General features: G+C 34.5%; 2 protein-coding genes across 8 annotated transcripts in view; one reads left to right on the forward strand and one right to left on the reverse strand.

Annotated features, from left to right (window-relative positions):
• LOC103795960 (testis anion transporter 1) overlaps positions 1-20,675 on the forward strand; it is a 152,972-nt gene that overhangs the window by 100,326 nt on the left and 31,971 nt on the right. The window lies entirely within an intron of this gene.
• On the reverse strand, positions 742-18,639 carry CRISP3 (cysteine rich secretory protein 3). Its single transcript, XM_035295869.3, has 8 exons — positions 18,584-18,639; positions 11,506-11,579; positions 10,567-10,683; positions 9,689-9,776; positions 7,548-7,693; positions 7,009-7,106; positions 5,007-5,095; positions 742-2,222 (listed from the first exon to the last, which is right to left on the reverse strand). Exons 1-8 carry the CDS (start codon positions 18,618-18,620, stop codon positions 2,095-2,097), a joined length of 777 nt encoding a protein of 258 aa, XP_035151760.3. The 5' UTR covers positions 18,621-18,639; the 3' UTR covers positions 742-2,094.

Raw genomic sequence — 20,675 nt, forward strand, 5'->3', positions numbered from 1 at the left:
TTGTTGAGCACAGGAATTATTACACATTGCGATGATTAGTATAAGAGGAAATATAGAGAACTCTGAGAGAAAATGGGGGGAGCTTCTCTACATTATGTGCTCAAATGAATCTCTTAATGAAATGATGTTTAATGTGAAGTAGCAATTCTAGTGAATAATACAGTGATCACTGTTCCAAACAGAGCTAATAGCAAACACAAACACCATAAGGTAAGAATGATTGTGAAGAATTTGAGAGAATTTAATGGGCTTATCTTACTGGAGCAAATGAGGGAGGGTGGAATAAAGTGAGCTTGGAGAGGGAAATATAAAAAAAGATTATTCAGCTTCTTGCAGATCAGTTTAAGATCGTGAATATTATACTAATTACTTCTGAAGCCTATTGACAGGTTTTGAACAGAGACTAATTAGGAAACTTACTGCTTAAGAGATTAAGAGATGCAGCCAAAATAGCATCTTGGAACTGCATTAGTGGTCTTGCACTTTCCTGTTTTCCTTTGTCTCGTAACTACTTAGATCCTTAAAACTTTTACTGAAGTTTGATACTGGGTAAACGTGTCAATCTGATAAGACAACCAAATCACTGGTATTACCTGAAAGGTCCATGAAAAGATGACAAAATCAAACATGTAGCACTGGGATAAAGGAATTGAAGGTTAAGAGTAAAGTCTGGGAGAGAATAACTAGATGACCTGAAGGAAAGCTATGATGTGTCATGGAGTCAAGAAAAAAAAGTTCTAGTATTTTTTTCAAAATACTTTTTATTTTGCATTGTTTTCTTAGATTTATTGAAAATTTGGTAAGAGTACAGAGAATTCCCAGATAGTCCTCACCCAGTTTCAGTTTCTTTAATGTCATCATGTTACACTACCCTGCTATATTGTTCAAGATTAAGAAATCAACACTACAGTTAAAAATACTCCAGATTCTATTCAGACTTCATCATTTTTTTTTATTACTGATCTTTTTCTGTTCCAGGATCTGATCCAAGAAGGAACATTGCATTTGGCTCACACGTCTCCTTAGTCTCATTTGGTCTGTGACTGTTTCTCAGGATTTCCTTATTTTTTATGATTTTTACAGTTTTGAGGAATAGTCTAAAATACCTCAGGGATATTTTGTAGAATATCCTTCAATTTGAGTTTGCTGGATGTTTTAACTTATGACTAGATTAGGATTATGAGTTTTTAGAAAGATTGCATAGAACAAATCCACATGACATATCACTCGTGACATTAATGTTAATCACTTGGTTAAGATGGCAGTTGCCATTTTTCTCCACTGTAAAGTTGCTATGTTTCCCTTTCCACACTCTTTGGAAGCGAGTCACCAATTTTAGTGAAGACTCATAAGGGAGGATCTGAGTTCCACCTACTCGAGTGGAGGGTATTTACCTACCTATATTATTTTGAATTCTGTTTAAAGGAAAGTTTGTCACAGAGAAGACAGGTTTAAAAATGAAGGTGTGATCATATTTTACTGTAAAATTTATTCAGATAAAAAAATCAAAGGATTGTATTGATTTTGGCAAAATAAAAGTCAGGGTTGTTTTAGGAAAAAGCGTTTCCACTCAGTTGTGAGAATGCCAGACAGATGATTGGAAAGAAGGGTGAATATGTGAAAGGAATTAAGACAGCATATGGGAGCACTTCTTTGAAGATCCTCAGCTATACAGTGGAGCTAGGAAAGGCAACAACAGCCAAGGATTCATGTGAAAATTATATTCTGTTCTTTTTGTCCATTTTTTTCTAGGAACATAATTCTCACTTTCAGTCCAGGATTTTAGTGAACTTAGTTGTATGAGAATACAACTTTCAAAATCCTCATCCTAATTAAATTCAGTAAATTTAAATGACAAAGTTTATATATAAAAAATCCAAAGTTGTTATAGATGTTGTTACTTTTTTAACTGTTTGTATGAAAGAGATTTTGTAGAATAAAAAGAAGATCCAGAAGAAAAATATTTAGTATCAAATGTGTATCAAACATGCCTACAATTTCTCAGCAAGTGTATGTTAAATCTGAGTAGACAGCAAATCAAAGTAGATAATCTGACTCCTCTCCACATAGCCCTACTCATTGTGTAACACGTATTTAATAAATGCTGTTTGTACAGTTGCAGGAAGCCTTGCAACCGTCCCTGACCAATTGATGTTGACAGGTTAATGTGGCCTTCAAACTTGCACAGTTACTGTAGAGATCTTCATACTTGCATGCATTGGCTGGAATAAGAACAAATAAATTAGTCACTTCATTATATTTTTTTCCATAGCAGCAACACAAATAACACATTAGATGTGAATGGAGAGTAGAGAATTGAGCAAACAAGTTGGTATTATTACACTAAGATAACCATTTTATATTTGGAAGGATATGTAAGGTCTTTTAGATAAACACACTGATTCCCTTTTAATTTTGAGCTTTTGGACATGTTTCTAAGATGAACTGACATATTTTCCTCACTCAACAAGTGAGCAGAGTAAAATCAATTTAAATGAATTTCTCTAGAACTGCACTATCCAAAAGAGTAGACATTTGTCATGTGGTTGTTTAAACTTAAATTAACTACAATTAAATAAAATTAAAATTTCAGGTCTTTCCACAGCAACACCAGTTATATCAAGTGTTCAGTAGCCCATGTGTCTAAGGGCTATTGTACATGAAAGTGAGAATATTGAACATCTCCTGCACTGTAGTAAGTTATATTGGTCATAGTTGTTTTAGACTCTAATGCCACCAGTCTTTCTCTAAGGAATAAGTAATTATTATAGGAAGATGTAAACGTAAAATGTAAAAAGTGGAGAGAATGTAATTATGATTATTGGACACGTCTACTTAGATGTCCTTCAGTGGCCACAAAATTAACAAATCTCAAACTAAATCCATCATCCTGTCTATAAGCTTGATATTTCTTCGTTGTTTCTCAACAACCCTTCACTTGATTCACACAGTTTCAGAGAAATGGCACTCCCAACTATTAAATAATTCAAGCCGGAGCCAGGAATCAATTGGAAATTCTTTTTCTTTCTTCTTTCTAAAGAAGAAAAAGCCAAATATTTCCAGCACTCCCAAATGCTGTTTTCTAAGAAGCTTTAAATTTAAAATTTATCCTATTAGTAATTGGATATGAGTCAATTGAAACATTTTAAACAGAAGAATGTTTCTTTCTTTCTTTCTTTCTTTCTTTCTTTCTTTCTTTCTTTCTCTCTCTCTTTCTTTCTTTCTTTCTCTCTCTCTCTTTCTCCTTCCCTTCCCTTCCCTTCCCTTCCCTTCCCTTCCCTTCCCTTCCCTTCCCTCCCCTCCCCTCCCCTCCCCTTCCTTCCTTTCTTCTTTCTTTCTTTCTTTCTTTCTTTCTTTCTTTCTTTCTTTCTTTCTTTCTTTCTTTCTTTCTTTCTTTCCCTCCCTCCCTCCCTCCCTCCCTCCCTCCCTCCCTCCTTCCTTCCTTCCTTCCTTCCTTCCTTCCTTCCTTCCTTCCTTCCTTCCTTCCTTCCTTCCTTCTTTTCTCTCTCTCTCTCTCTTTCTTTCTTTCTTTTTTCAACAAGACCAGGTAACAAAAACTGACTAGTCTACTTTCTTCCTCTTTTTCATACCTCTCTACTATTTTTTCACTCATTTTGCCCTAAAGCAGTAAAAATATCCATTTGTTCTTGGTTGAGTATTTTTCTAATAGTCTCCCAGCTGGCTTTCATCCAATTGTTTCTTCCCACTGCTGTTGGGAGCTCTTTAGAAAACACATTTCAGATCTTATCATTCTTCTGTTTAAAATGTTTCAATTGACTCATATCCAATTACTAATAGGATAAATTTTAAATTTAAAGCTTCTTAGAAAACAGCATTTGGGAGTGCTGGAAATATTTGGCTTTTCCTTCTTTAGTTGATTTACAGCTTTGGCATTATCAACAATCGGAATTATAGCTATGCAATTCAGTCAGAAGAAACTGTTACAATTAGGTTAATCCATTTTAAAGGTAAAAATCTCAATGAATGGGTCATCTGCACTGTCAATAATTTTAATAACACATCCTAGTTAAACAAAAATATCAATACTTATAATTTTACTTATAAAAGCATAAAATGAATATATATTTATTTTATTCCTTTTTGCTAAAATATTTTTGGTGAGCTAATATGTACTTATTTGATTTTGACTTTAAAAAGTATATAATTTATTAGCAAGCAGAAGTTAAGCGATTATTATATTAAACTTGATTATTCTAACTACACTATGGCAAAAATGAGGAAGTTAGTATTTATCATTCTTTAGCTTATGATAAATACTGCTAAAGAATTTTAGCATATGCTAAATTGCAGTATTTGGAGTCCCTCTCTGGATTGAACCACATTTTTTGGTCTCATACACTTAGATGTATATTTGTTTTCCTTTTTTTAAAAATGCTACATTTTGAATAATGATATTAACTTTGATGACAAGAAACTTCATATTTAAGTATAATACATTATTTCCACAGGCACATTTTCATATATGCCAATATATGACATGTATGGTAGGTGTTTCATCATGTTACTTATGGTAACAGGCCAAATTTTACATTGCAAATAACACATAGATTCTGAAAAGTGTAAAAATTTAACTTAAAAACACTCTGTACGACTGGGTGTAATGGCTCACACCTGTAATCTTGGCACTTTTGGGTGGCTGAGATAGGCAGATTGCTTGAGGCCAGGAGTTCAAGACCAGTGTGGCCAATATGGTGAAATCCCATCTCTACAAAAAGTACAAAAATTGGACAAGTGTGGTGGCATGTGCCTATTGCCCCAGCTACTCAGGAGGCTGAGGAATAAGAATCACTTGAGGCCCAGAGGTAGAGGCTTCAGTGAGCTGAGATGGTGTTACTGCACTCCAGCCTGGGTGACAGAGCCAGACATTTTGTTGTTGTTCTTTGCATGAAGGCATTGCTTAAGTTGTTTGCCTTCAGATTTCCCAATTCACAGAAGAAATGTCAGATCATTTTATTTCATTATCAAGTTAATCACTTCAAACTTACTGCATAGTCCATTGTCACAGTAATCTGGGCAACTGGCACAAGGTGATCCTTGCTCATAAGGGACATATAGTCTATTGGCCCAATTACCACTGAAATGTGAAATAAAAAATGTCAAATATTTTTCAGTTTTCTATTTAGTTAATGTTCCAAGGTTAATATCAGCCGCCATGTATACATAGGTATTTATTAAATGATTTTAATTATGTCAAATAATTAAAAATTTAATATTCTTAGAGTATATTCGGACAATAATGCAAATCAAGGGAATAATTCACACATTCCTTCACTTTCCTGACCATAATCTCACAACCCGAGCAACTGAAATAGGATAACTGAAGTCTAAAGTTTTCACAGTATATTTCAACATGGCAACACACTTTATCTCCCAATAGACTTGGTCAAATTGATAAGATGAAGTACCATGAGGTGCTTGCTAGGGGCAAAACATATCCCCTAGAGAAATAAGAAAAGTTCCTAAAGCACAGAAGAATGCAATATGGAAAATAACATTGAATGTCAAATATAACTTATTAAAAATAAAAAGTAACATAATTTCTATAATATGAAGTAGGATAAATACTTCATAAATTTCAGCATAAATTTGGCTTTCAGGTGGTGAGAGGATTTTCACATGTTTTTCACTGTATGTTTGTGAAATGGTATTGTGCTTGGGAAGGTTTGGGAATATCTAAAGGTGGTGTTTATGAGATGCTTATGTTTGCCAAGAATGGGAATGTTTGGGGAAAAAGGATTTAATTAACACCAAAATTCAGGGTGAGTTTGTCTTATAGTGACTAGCCTGTACCTCATTGATGATTATTTTGCTATTCATAAATTATTGTCTGAAAATATAAGAAAGTCACAGTCTCAATTGCACTAAGTAGGTTAATGTCCAAGGTAATGTAGCTGAATCTCAGCCTTCCATCACAGAATATAGCCGCAGGTGTGTGAGCACATAAAAAAAATGTGAAATAGATATAAAAGTGTTCTGAAAGTTCTCTTTTCCCTGCTTTCTCTCAATACTAATTCCAACTCTCACTTCAGATGCTGACTCCAGATGCTCTCCTCTCATGACCAGGCATTTGGTCTTCTAGGGTCTTTCAATTTTCTGCATTAACAGTGATAACTCTTTGCTGAAAAATGACCTTACGGGTCATATTTCTCAAACTGGAATCCTACATCACTTGGGAAATCTAAAGCCTCAAAATAAGTCATGTAGAAAGCTGAGTTTGGAGAAAATCCCTCCTATCAGTGGTGAATAATTTCAAATATTAAAATGAAATTAAAGCTAACAGATATGTTGTGAATATATCTTCAATATATCCACAGACTTTTTGGGTGTATATGAGTAGATCAAATATATTGCTTGAGAAATAAGTGGACTTCCTGCAGGAAACCCAAAATTATTAAGAAATTAAGATCTTAATGAATGGTTCCATGAAAGATTTTTTTGGGATAAATTCTAAGAAGCAAAGATTTTAGACATTATCTTTTCTTGGCTCTTTGAAATATATTACAGATCTCTTGAAAAGTCTTGGAAGTCCTAGGTTTAACCATTTCTTAATGGTATACTGTGAAATTTTCTGATAAGCATGAGTAAGAGTATGTGAGCTGAAATGACTGACATTACTAAAATGTGTCATTCCTCACACTTTCTTGTGTGTGAACTTAGCAGGAACTGATAAAATCATATTTAGACAACTACATACTCTATGTACTCATGAAGTAATCATGAGCATAGGAAAAGGCAATTGAGACATGAGACAAATTATTTTAGGCATGAGGAAATACAGCTCCCTGTTCAATAATACTTGGAAATGGAACTGAAAACTTTATCTTTCTGAGAAGTTGGTTGAATGTGTCTCAACCTCAAAATATTTCTCAAGATTAATCTCCTTCACCTTTACCAAAATATGCTTTTTAGTTTCTTTTTGTATTATAATTTTAAAATATTAAATTGTATTGGCATTATTGTCAATAAACTCTAAATATATATACTTACGCAGGACAATAGTGGCAAACATAGTAGTATTTTAGAACTTTTTGATTGGGACAATAGGCACTTCCACATCCAACGAGGTATGAAGAGTACCAAACAACCTATAAACCCAAACCAAACAATCAATAAGCAACCTATAAACCTGTAAATGAAGACATGAGAGCACATTAGAGAAGAAGGAAATGCCAAAAAAAGGTAGGAAATACAAAACAGAGAAGAATGTTAATAATGTATTTTGTTTTCATATACCTTATAGCTACATTTAGTGAAATTATTGAATCAAAAGAAAACACTTTTAAAACATTACATTTCCATGTACATTCCTTTTTTTAGACTGTTAGACATAGAGTATGTTTCCCTATCAAGATCCTGAAGACTATTGAAAAATAACAGCTCATAGCTGAAATACTCACCAAATGCCAGACTATTCTATATTCACTTGAAATTTTTCTTCAAATTCAACTTGGAATCAGTCAAAATTTGAGAATCTTTTTTTTTAAGGGCATTTATAAAGTTGATTGCTTTTCATTTCTTCTCCTTACCTGTGTATAATGTCCAACCACTGCATCGGGAGTCTTTGGCCCTACACCAAAGTGAAAATCATGAAACTCATCGAACCAGCTTTGGATTGCTTGTGACCATGAATTGGGTGCACTTGACATGTAGAGATTCTCACCACATTTTAGACCTAAGAAGGAACAGACCACTCATGAGGAAAGCAATAAAGCATGCAATGGCAAAATACACACACAGACACAGACCCACACCTCCACACGACAGAATTCCTCTTGTTTTCTTTTTTGTTGTTGTTGTTTGTTTTTTGAGATGGAGTCTCACTCTGTCACCCTGACTAGAGTGCAGTGGCATGATCTCAGCTCACTGCAACCTCTGCTTCTTGGGTTCCAGCAATTCTCCTGCTTCAGCATCCTGAGCAGCTGAGACTACAGGCATGTGCCACCAGGCCCAGCTAATTTTTGTATTTTTTAGTAGAGATGGGGTTTCACCATATTGGCCAGGTTGGTCTTGAACTACTAATCCTGTGATTCACCTGTCTCAGCCTCCAAAGTGCTGAGATTACAAGTGTGAACCACCATGCCCAGCGAATCCCTGTTTTTTTAAATACTGTCTCTGATGCCCATTACTAATGAATATTGACTAATACATAAGGAGGGTGCCTCAGATCCTTATCAGCTATAAGCTGAATAGAAGCCAGATGTGTCCAATACTTGAGGCTGGTTTCAACATGCAAAACTTTGAGTAGATAGCGAAGCCTTTTTTCTTTAATATCTGCTCTCCCTGGATTCATTTATTTACACATTGAATTCTTCACATGCCTGTGTCTCATGTTTTTTCAGTTTGTAATGTGAGCTTGCTGAAGTCAGAGACCAACTTAATAATCCCTCTCCTGCTCTAAGCCCATACTCACCAGAGATTTTCATATATAGGAATCTGAATAAATGGTTAGAATTTTTATTTTGTGTGAATTTAAAGAAAAAGTCTTATGCTCAGTCTTTAAGAGCCCTAAACAGAAAGCAAATGACACCATTAAAGACAATATTTTCAAAGTTTACAGGCCTCCTCTTAGCAAATTAGTACATCACAGGCCACACTCTCCTCAAAAAATTAGGAAAAAAGTGTCTTGCAGCCCAGAAATAGGTCAACGGTTTTTTCAAGCCCTGAAATTAATATTTATATTTGGATGGCTTAACATGGAATGTCTACATCCTGCTTAAAAAGAGTATAAACTACCTTTGTATAGTCCTTTAAGAAAGAAAGAAAGAAGCTAAGATTTTAACAGTAGATTGGGATTTTTCAAGACCATTTCTTTTAATCTTCCGGTGACCATAGTCAACCTCTTACATAGTTATTATAGTTTTAGTATCAAAAATATAGAAAACAATGACAGGACTATTTTCAAAACTAGACAGTTTTTCTTTTCACCACTTTTAAATTTGGCTTGCCTTTGCCTATGTTGTTTTTGACAATCCAGTAAGTATTTCATCTAATAGCTCATCCATATGATATTTTATCTAATTGTTTTTACATTTCATGATGTATAGGTTATATCTTGCAGGTCATTTTTTTAGTTTAATATAGTATGCATTGTAAACACCCAGAAAATATAAAAGACACGGCTTACTGTCGTCAAAAATTCAGAAGAAAATTGTAGAAGTTAATGCTAATGTTGTTGTCTTTTTTTTTGTAAAATTCAGGAAAATTTTGACAAAATTTAAAATATTTTATAAAAACAAAATTGAGTAGTTTTTAAAACACAAATAGGCTGCATATTGTCACTAAAAAGGATACTGATTTAGAAGCCAGAAATTCTAATTCCAAATTTCCTATATATGACATTAATTACCAATCATTATTTTCTTCCAGACTATTGGTTTTCTAATCTCTATAATTGAGAAAGATATGATCTATGAACTCCTTTACTCCTGAGTTGATTGATAGATATAAATGTGATACTGTGTGAGACAGTTTTTGTAAAATTTATATAAAACAATAAGCACAGATGGTGCTTCTCAGAGTTATCTCTACATATAAAGATATTCTAACTTGAAAAAGGTAGCATTAGAAGCAATATTTATTTATAAACTTTTCTTAATGCGACATCATAACACGGTTTCTTATTATTTTACTTGTTCATTTATCCAACGATATTTGCTAATTTACTTACTGGTCTTTCGGTCCCTTGGGTTACTATGGCTGTGACTGCATGCATTTGCCCACTTTTGGGCATTTGCTGCAGCCTCTTTGTTCCATTTCTGAAACAAGTACAGAAAAAAGATACCACTTACTGTCTCAAACCTCAAAGGAGCATAAGCTTTATCATCAGGTTATAGGTTGATTTACATCATCATAAAATTTCTGTACAAGCATCTTCTGATTTTTACAGTAATCAAAGATACATTTTTGATGTGCCTTTTTCTGCTCCACAAAGAAATATAGGTAATATGCCTACGCTAAGTAACTGAAAAATTTAGGTTTATGGTCTAATTATTTATGACAGGACAGCAGAAACACCTAAAGATTTTTAGTAATGGTCCTACTCTAAATATTGACAAACATGTGGAGTTGTTGAGACTGCTTTTCCAACAATGAGGTAATTAGCTGACTTATTTTATTTCCAGTTCTTTTTTTTCCCACCTGCTCATTGAATATGTTTGGAAGACATGGCTTTTGGTACTGGGCCCAGAACCGTAGGTTGTTATTTACCCTAAATGGCATTTATCTTAAAGGGAAAAGGTCTTTCTGATCTTAGATTGGGACAGATAAGATAATAAGCAGAAAAACATAATGGCTTTTCTCTGTATGTCCAAAGATTTGGTTTTAATTCTGCCTCCATTATTTAAATAGCCCTATAAATTTGACATTATTCAACCATTATAAAAAGAAGTTAAGAAATTCAGCTCTGCCCATTACACAGCTCAAATGAAATAACAACATAGAGATAGACCTTCGTAAACCTCAAAGTTATTAAGATAATTTAGTTGCCAGCTGCCTGCTCCTTCCACAGCTGGTTCATAACTCTCTCCTTGCAATACCGCCTCTTACCATCTTTAGCATGTTGCTGGCAGGTGGAGAGACTGCTTTTCTCAGTTCATTGTGTTTATCTACAATCTCCCTTTGCACTTTTGTTTGGGTGGTTGACAAAGTAGTAAAAGCAGGATCCTATAGAAAAATAAAATTAGAATTATTTTTTAACATTGTTCAAAATTGCACATAATAGTAACTATGTTAGCTGGAGGGAATAAAGGCCATTTTAAAAAAGTGCTTGAGCCAGTATTAGTCATTAAACATTGTCGATGACAGCCAAAGCTATGACTTTTTAATGAAAAGATATTAGATGAAGGTTTTCAGAATGGGAATATAATTCATGGCATGAGATACTAAAATCTCCTCAAAAGCCACAAATACCAGTTTCTGAGTTGAGAGGCCTTAATATGATTTCTCTAGATATATGAGGGATAACATCTTATAGTGACAATGGTACATGATAGGAATTATTAAGACATTCACACTCAGTCTGCAGCAAAGAAGTGGTGATGAGTGGGGTATAGGATTTACCTAGACTTTAGTGGGGAAATTTCTGCCTGATGTGGTGTCTGGTGTTTAGAAAAACTGCTTAAGCTCAGTCTAAGTGCATGTGTAACATGCAATACTCTAGTAAGAGAGTTTTAGGTATTGCATAGCAAATTTTATGGGATCACTCAAAAGATAGTTTTACCACATTAAAAAAAAATCTCCAAAGCAATTTAGGGGGTGGAGGAAAGTCATTTAATTAATGAATTTCAATACCTTCATGTGGCTAGGGGCTACCATATTGATTGCCACAGCTTTAAACATAATTATGTTAACTACCGTGGGCTACTAATGAGTACTTTATAATGTACCAGACATTCTAGTCCTTTTCACTTTTGAAGATTGATCTAGTAACTTGCTATCCCTCATGGTTACCTGAATTTTTCTGAAGGTTTTTGAGTTCAACCATACCTCACTTCCATTTGCAGGAAAGGATGGAAGCAGCTCAGCAACCAGGAACAATAGCAGGGGGAGTAATGTCATTGCTGGGAAAACAAAACCAATAGAACAAGGATCTGCATTAAAATGATTAGTACATGAACTGCTGAGTAACATGCGGGTGGAAAAGAACACAATGACCTCCATCCCAAATTCATTACTAATGTAACAGGAGAAGACTTGTCACATGGAGCCAGCAGAATGATAGTAGATTCACTTTCGAAGTATGCCTCCAACTGGGCAATAAAGAACAAACCAAAATTCCCGACTGAAGCCTTTGAAATATGCTTGTAAATGCTAAGGACTTTCTACCTCCTTCTTCCGCAGCTCCGCAGTCTTCTCTGGGTAACTACTCTCTTCACATTCTAGGAGTGGATTCTTCACAATGCCAATTCAGTGGCTTCCAACTGTGGTTATTACTGGGTACTATTGCATTAGCCCCTGCTGATTTCCTTATGCACCGTCTACACTTTTATAACTATATCCTTATTAACATCTCTTCAAACTAGAAGTTAGCATGTGCCAGTTCTTTTCCATCAGGGATCTGACTTATATACTTGCCGTTCTTTGAAACCTAGAAAGTCCTCTAAGTATATGCTTTTCCTTCATACTTTTAAACTACTCTCTTCAACTTTACCCATGTAGCCAGCATCCTCTTTTCCTCTCAAAACTTCATCTTTAGTACCATGCCTCAGCTGTAAAAAGGCAATATTCTTCCTCTTGATCTTAAAACAAAAGGTAATAATTTGATTCTCTTGAAAGGATTACTAACCCCATCTATATTAATATCCTTAATATATTCACATCCTTTGTCTCACTAATTCAACTTCTTACAATCCTACTGAAATTATAAACTATATTGGAAAAGTTTTAAGCATACAATTTTCATCACGTTATCATTTATAAAGGTTAAAACATTGCAAATTAATTACATGCCTAGTAATAGGGAGATATAATGTAATATATCTGTATATAATGTAAATGAGAATATAGCCACATATGGCAATATATTAGACATAAAAACCAGTATACATTTATGGTGGTTTTGTAAACTCAGAGAAAAAGCTTATGCTTCAATGTTAAGTTTAAAAAAATAAAAAGAAAAAAGCAGAGCAAATAGTACATGGTAGATTCTTAGCTTTCTGTTTTGGACTGAATGTTAATAGAGAGAGTGACTCATCCTACAAAAAAAAAAAACTCTTCCTTCTTAGTTATTCACTGATTCCCCCTGAACCCCAGCTGTTGGGGGCTGGGGCTGGGTCTTCCTTAGACTCTGAACTTAGCTAATACCAAATCCCCACAGAGCTCCCAAAGGAAGAGCTTTGCACCCCAAACTGGTCCCCAGCACTAAATTCAGTTTTCTCTTCTCCTAACCAGTGCTCCCGTGCCCCCCACGCCGACCACTCTGAATCTAAGTGTTGGGATGCAGTCTGATACACACTTGAAAAACCCATTTTGAAGCTATTAAAGTCAATGTCATAAACCATCCTGTCCCAGCATTGCTGCACAGTCACCCCAAAAATATGGAACTTTGCCAGTATCCACTTGTATCACTTTTTTTTTTTTTTTGAGAGGGAGTTTCGCTCTTGTTACCCAGGCTGGAGTGCAATGGCGTGATCTCGGCTCACCACAACCTCTGACTCCTGGGTTCAGGCAATTCTCCTGCCTCAGCCTCCTGGGTAGCTGAGATTACAGGCATGCGCCACCGTGCCCAGCTAATTTTTTGTACTTTTAGTAGAGACCGGGTTTCACCATGTTGACCAGGATGGTCTCGATCTCTTGACCTCGTGATCCACCCGCCTCGGCCTCCCAAAGTGCTGGGATTACAGGCTTGAGCCACCGCGCCCGGCTCTATCACTTCTTAAAAGATGTTTCCAATAGGAAAACAAGAAAATGGGGGCAGGGGAGATGTACTTTTTGATAACACAATTGTGGTTTTGTTTTGTCCAATGCATCATTAAATAAACTTGAAGCCTGAAAAAAATTCACAAAAAATGATACTGCCAGAATGCAGATCTGGAACTCCAGAAGATTTCAGAATACTGGTGTTACAGGCCTCAGAACTCACTAAAAAATAACAACCCTGTGCTGCCTTCACCTCTAAATTAATAGATTAATGCTCTAACTCCTAGAATTCTGTATTTAGAAATGGGGCCTCGAGTTGGCCTCCACCAGAATTTGAGAGCAAAAGAGGAAAAACAGATCCTTATTTTCATTTGTAAGTCAAAGACAATTAGGTATTCTTTCCTTTAGGAGACATTGATCAAGTTTAGAACACTCTATTCAGGATAACATGTTATAATATTGCTGAACATGATCAGTGAATAAGACATGGTTCTTGCCCTCAGTGTCCTAGTATATCATTATGGGAGCTCATCATTCAAGTACCCAGAGTGGGAGATGGTTGAATTTTCTCATGTGTGCAAAAGAGGAGAATAAAATTTTGTATCCTTTTACAGTGATCTATTCCAATGCTTTCTGGAGAGAGATGAGGAAGAATCTAGCACAATTCAGGGCTCAGGAAGTACATAATTCAGATGAGGTAAACATGATAAAGATCTATCATTAGCTGTAAGACTGGTAATGTTGACAGAGGGTCACTGTAATATTTCACTCCATCCCCATCTCTCCTCCCAGGGACTACTATAAATAGCAGGTGCAAGTGGAAAATGATTTGTTTGCAATTCAATTTAGTAGGGACACATAGAATGTAATAAAAAGAATTTTTTTTAAAAAAATGCCTCTCCTGTCATTTATTTTCATGAAGACAATTTCTAAATGTATTAGTTATATATTTTTCTGTCATTTCCTGGAAATAGACATTAAATTTCTCTTAATTCAATTCCCGTGAAAGAGTTTCTTTTGCCATGTGTAAGTCACCCAGTCCCACCTTTTATATGGTTTTCTGTTCTGCTTTGGTTTCCCTTATTCAAAGAAATTAATAATTATCTCAAGTGTGATTAGAGAAAAAACAAATCTCTGGATTTCAAAGATTTTCAATTTCAAATGGTGATGGTTTGCTACTAATTCCAGATTGACAGCAAATTGTGTCTTTCTGAAGCACAAATGTATGTGATACAATTAAACTGTAACATACTGTGTCTTCTTTACACTGATGTTGTGACCACTGGTGTGTCTGAAACACTACCTTGGAAAAGGGAATGTTATGTATTTTCTCAAATGACCTTATATCACTGCATATTGACCGATAACAAAATATCTATAGGTATATCTGGCCTTAACCGTTCATTTTGTGGAAATAAGAATTTGCAAAATATGAAGCAGGACAAATTTTCTTAGTTGCTAAGAGGTGGATTCATCAAATGGTCCATTTATAAAGCAAGCTTTTAGCTTTTATTCCAGGTAGAATATCGAAATAGTCAAGCTTCTTGCTGCCACCCCAAAATTAACTCTGAAGAAATTATAGAAGCAAGAAGGAAACAGGGATTCCAAGAAAACACTGAAAAGAGAACATCTGAGGAGAATAAAGTCTCTCATGGCTTCTAGTATGTGTATATGGATGGATGTGTGTGTTTGCCTGTGCGTGTGCATGTTTGTGTGTGTGTGTGTTGTATATGGTGAATGTGAAGTAGAGGAGAGTGCTGCATCCAACAGCAGCGGTTGGTCTAAAGTAATTCCTGTTAGTTCTTACTTTTGCCTCAAAATAATTATTGATTCCTCTTTATTGCAAAATTCTGTAGCAACAGAAAAATACTTGCCCTAGTGCTATATGTCAGCAAAGTAGCATCAAGGACTCATAAGAACCCCATCCTGTATAAAGAACTTATAGTCACACCTTCTTATTCCCTAGGGTTGTATGGTTCAAATTAGCTTGACTACTTCCTCCCAATGCTGTTTTTTCCTGAAATGTACTCTGAAGAGTGGATATAATTCCAGGATTGACTCATAAAACATATAAGAATAATAGTAAATAATACATAAACCCACTTCACAAATGAATTGCAAGAACCCTAACAAAATATTGTCATCAATTTCAAAAATATATTTAAAATATCATGAATAAATACAGTTATATGAAGACTGCAGGAATAATTCAAAATGAGAAAATTCATTGGTAAAATTCATCATGTTAACAGACTAAAGCAATGTAATATGACACAAAATACATTATTAAATTCAACCCCTATATGTAGTTCTTTTTAAAAAAGGAAAAAAACGGAAGAGATTATTAATTTGGTAAGAAGCATATACTGCATATATATACCAAATATAATGGTTATTGGAGAAACTCTAGGTGCATTTCATTTAATATTGGGAACAAGAAAAGAATGACTAATACTATTATTTGACATTGTACTGGAGAGATCCTAATCAAAGCCATAAGGAAAGAAAAATACATATATATGCATGTGTATATATATATATATACATATATATATAATTTTAACTTTTGTAAGACAAGTGGTAATATTATTGTTTTCAAATGACATGATCATCTACTATCTAGAGAATACACCAAAATCAACAATTTTGCTAGATGCGCTAGCAGCTTACAAAAATACCATTTTTATTACTGGGCATATTCAACTAGAATATATGATTTAAAAGACACTTATAACAGTTAAAAAAACTATAAATTATCTGGAAAACAAAAAAATTTTAAAATATTTTTTAGATTAAATATTAAAACTTTAATAAAGAATACAGTAGAAGATATGGATAGAGAGTTTGGTAATGCTTTTAAAAGGTACATGATAAAGATATCAATCTTAAAATATCTGATAATTATTTATTATAATTCCAATACAAATGTTGAGTGGCTGATGAATAACTAAGTAACCTTTTACAAGAAGAATTGGCCAAGCATGGTGGCTTACAACTATCACACAGCACTTTGGGAGACCAAGGCAGGCCGGTTCCCTGAGCTCAGGAGTTCAAGACCACCCTGTGCAACATGGTGAAACCCGTCTTTACTAAAAATACAAAAGTTAGCTGGGCGTGGTGGTGTGTGCCTGCAATCCCAACCACTCGGGAGGCTGAGGCAGAAGGATCACTTGAAACTGGGAGGTAGAGGTTGCAGTGGGAGGTAGAGGTTGCAGTGAGCTGAGATTGCACTGCTGCACTCCAGCCTGGGTGACAGAGCGAGACTCCATCTCAAAAAAAAAAAAAAAAAAAAAAAATCAATTGGGCTATCTTTTCATACTATTTACTAAGATAGACTTCAAACCTTTGTTGACAAAAATTTAATATAAATGTAGGAACAGATAAATCAACTGATGGATGTGAATAGAAAATTTAAGAGACAGATCAAACAAGGTAGCATTAAAAAGCATTAGAGGGCAGGGCGTGGTGGCTCATGCATGTCATCTCAATACTGTGGAAGGCTGAGGTGGGTGGATCACAAGGTCAGGAGATGGAGACCATCCTGGCCAACAAGGTGAAATCCCGTCTCCACTAAAAATACTAAAATTAGCTGGGCATGGTGGTGTGCACCTGTAGTCCCAGCTTCTCATGAGGCTGAGGCAGGAGAATCACTTGAACCCAGGAGGCAGAGGTTGCAGTGAGCACTCCAGCCTGGCGACAGAGTGAGACTCCGTCTCAAAACAAAACAAAACAAAACAAAACATTGGAGGGAGTACAGACTATGGACATATTTTAAAGGATTATGTGTACTAGAAATGATGTCAAAAGTATTAACACATGTAAGTATAATGTGTGCACTATAGGTATAGACACATTTATATACTAGTCACAGCACAGAAAAGTATTTGATGCAACATTTTCTTACTTAAAATTTAACAGTTAATCTTTATTTTGATCACTTTCTTTCATCTCATTATCTATCTGTGATACAGAAAGCAGCCTATGCTAATATGCAAAGTTTGCAAAACTTCTAGACTTCATCAAGAAATTAATAAAGATATGCAAACAAGAATAGCTGCCTTGCCAGTTCCTGAGAAGCACTTTTTTCAAGAATGAATTCCTTCCCTTTTACTTGGAATTCAAAAAATAACAGCTGAAATTCGTAGCAATATCAGATTTACATTACTTGACAATTCCATCACTCTTCTTCCCAATTCATCCCTGTCTCTTACAAATCAGAAGCCCCAATTTACCTCACAACTCATCAATGTAGGGTAATTCCCAGGCTTGAAAATTGTCATTGTCATCAACTTAATTTCTTTTGATCCACTTTCAGAGGTATTAGTCTGCAGGCAGACATTCTAGATTTGGTTTTAACTAGCAGAAGTGGTAACACAGGATCTTCTATGGCTATTGTTAAGTACTCTTAGAATTTCCTGGACGGCATTTAGCTACAGGGAAGAAAAACATTTTACTTTAAAATCTTCCCCCTAGTGGTAAATAACTCCTTTCATGTTTTCATTAGGTAGTTCTGCGGTCTCCTAATATTTGATTCTCCAGAATCACTTCAAATGTGCTACAGAATATGAAGCTGTATGTGGAAATTGCTTCCTTAGATGAAATATGCATGATAGATATTTTATCTAAATTACCTGCATAAATGTGACTGAGTAGATTGAGTTTTGACTGAAACACTTCTAAAAGTCTTTTTTTGTTTTTGACCTCAGTGCATTTCATCAGGCAAATTGCATTTTATGTTGATGATCTTTAGTAAAATATTTTTAACCTCATGGTCAGTGCTATAATTTTTTTGGCCAATTTAAAACTTTCGCCATGTCTTCTCATATAGCTGTATGTTTTAATGTTAGTAAAAGTTACTGATGTGAAAGTATGCACATACATATATTCATAGTTTTCAGTTTTCTACTAAAAATAATTCCAGTATAATTATTTCCAAAAGTCATAGACATGGAAATTAATGATATTACTTTAGAATGAAAGGTAAACATTTATTTAAATTTCAAACTGAATAAAAGTCCTTTTGGAATAATAAAACTGTCTATATGTTAGCTTCTCAGCTTAAAATAAACATATTAAGATAAGTACTCTCAGTAAAAGTTATCCATAGACTTTGGAAAATCATAGTTAAAACATACTGAATATATCACTTTATCACCAACAAGGTATAATGTGTTGTTCACCTTGCAATAAAGGAGGTATCACTTACCAGTGGTTTCCAAAGCAGGATGAAGTATTTGTTTCATCTGCTGAAAGAAGGAAGGTGGAGAGAGAAAAGGTTAGAGCTGTATATATGAAACACCTATTTCCTGTTTTGGCAAATGCTGGTTGGGCAAGTAAGTCTAGATCAACAAGGCCTGAAACAGGATTTGTCATGCCAACAGTCTCAAATTTCATTGCTGGTTTTCTAATCATGATTTTGACATTATTTGGTGATTTCTCAAATGACTTTTAAAAATAAATTACTATATCAAAATTTATAATTATGCATTTAGTCTTTGAAGCTCATATATTATAATGCATCTATATTTTTGCCTGTCAATACTTTAAAAATTCTTAGCCAAATTATTATCATTGCATTATCAGAGTTTTCAGAATTACGTCTGTTGGATTGAAATTAAACCAATAATTTTCATGAACTCTAGAGAACACAATGTTTTTTTACAGCTATTGTAAATGTTTATTAATAATCTATTAACATTATTGTTTTGGAGAATAATTTTATCTTCAATGTTTGTAAATACAAGGCCACAGTGACTTTCAGAACTTGATGGTCAGACACACCATAACTCATTGATATTTCTATGTTCAAAGACGTGCTGTATTTACTTTTATTTTCTGGTTGTATAAAATTAAACATAATATTGATCTCCATGCTAACTTACCATTATTTGGTTCCGTTCATTTATGGAATTCTTCAACCATTCCAGGCTTGTTTCCATAGCACAATAATGAAGTGGGGTGGACTAACAATTTCAGATTTCCTCTACCTCTAAAATACAATAATCTTAAATCCTGAGTTTATATAAATGAAGAAGCATAAATTCATAAATCACAAGTAGCATATACATAGCACTGGCAGGCCTTTCTGAATGCTCACGTTGGCATAAAGATTGCACCATGGGATGCATAATTCAACAGTTTCTGTTCATTTTCATGTTTACATTTAGCTTTATTGATTTTTGTGACAAAACGTATAAGCACAGATCAATGTCTATTCCATAGGCACATTGCTTAATTGTAGTTAAGTTGGAGTTCAAGAATTAGATACTTTTAAATGATTCTTATAAGAGAGTTGAGAACTCAGAAAATCAGGTTGGATTTTACCATTAAAAAATGGTTAACCATTTGCTGCCATGTCTCTGATTAACTCCTAGAATTTGTTTACTTCATGAACATGTGAAGTGGAAGCTCTCAATAAGCCAAATTAGCTACGTGGATAAAATCACCTTGGAACTATCTTCTATACCATCCTCTTTCTATGGCAAAATGTATTTTGCGGGCAAGGCCAGACTCAGAAGCATCCACAGCCCATTCTCTTCCCTACTTAATAGTGTAGAGTATTGTTAAAAGCTTAAAATTTCTGTTCTAGTGGAAATGGATTAAATTTCTGTACCAATGTGTATTAGGAAATTTTTATATTTTATTATTTTATATTTTATTTTATTTGAGGCAGGATCTCACTCTGTTACCCAGACTAGTGTGCAGTGGCTAGATAGATCAGAACTCATTGTAGCTTTGAATTTCTGGGCTCAAAGTATCTCCCACTTCAGCCTCCCAGTACCTGGGACCATGGATGTGCACTATTAGACCCAACTAATTTTTAAAAATATTGTAGACACAGGGCCTTTCTATGTTGCCCGAGCTAGTATAGAACTTCTGGCCTCAAGCAATCCTCCTGTCTTGGCCTCCCAAGTCCTAAAATTACAGGTCTGAGCCTGTACCCAGCTTATTAGGAAATTATTATTCTGATTATACATTTTCATATTTATCTGTAAATGGGAATAATCTTATTTTTATTTAATTGTGATATATATGTGTAAGCTGCCTACCATGTAGTAAGAATTTCTAAAGTGTTAATTTTCTCCCACTTTATGCACTTTTCTTCTGCATCTAGACAAACCTGCCCCTAGTATTTGTAAATTGTGGGACTGCATTTCAGTTTTATGAGATGGGTTGACTTACTAAGCTATAGGTATTTCTGTGAGAATTTGCCATAAGAAGTAGATACAAAATAGTATAAAAAGGAAAAATATTTTTGCCTCATTATTCAAAGTTGTTAGTTTTTCTCTATGATTTTA

This window comes from Callithrix jacchus, chromosome 4 (assembly GCF_049354715.1).
Source record: "Callithrix jacchus isolate 240 chromosome 4, calJac240_pri, whole genome shotgun sequence".
Lineage (NCBI taxonomy): Eukaryota > Metazoa > Chordata > Mammalia > Primates > Cebidae > Callithrix > Callithrix jacchus.

What these genes read in the sequence shown, in the direction of transcription:
- CRISP3 (XM_035295869.3), bottom strand. Translation starts at nt 18,620, where the DNA reads ATGAAACAAATACTTCATCCTGCTTTGGAAACCACTG. An exon ending in TGGTTGGACATTATACACAG is followed by an intron (nt 7,107 to 7,547) that starts GTAAGGAGAAGA and finishes TTGGGTTTATAG; the next exon opens with GTTGTTTGGTACTCTTCATA. An exon ending in GTTTGCCACTATTGTCCTGC is followed by an intron (nt 5,096 to 7,008) that starts GTAAGTATATAT and finishes TTCACATTTCAG; the next exon opens with TGGTAATTGGGCCAATAGAC.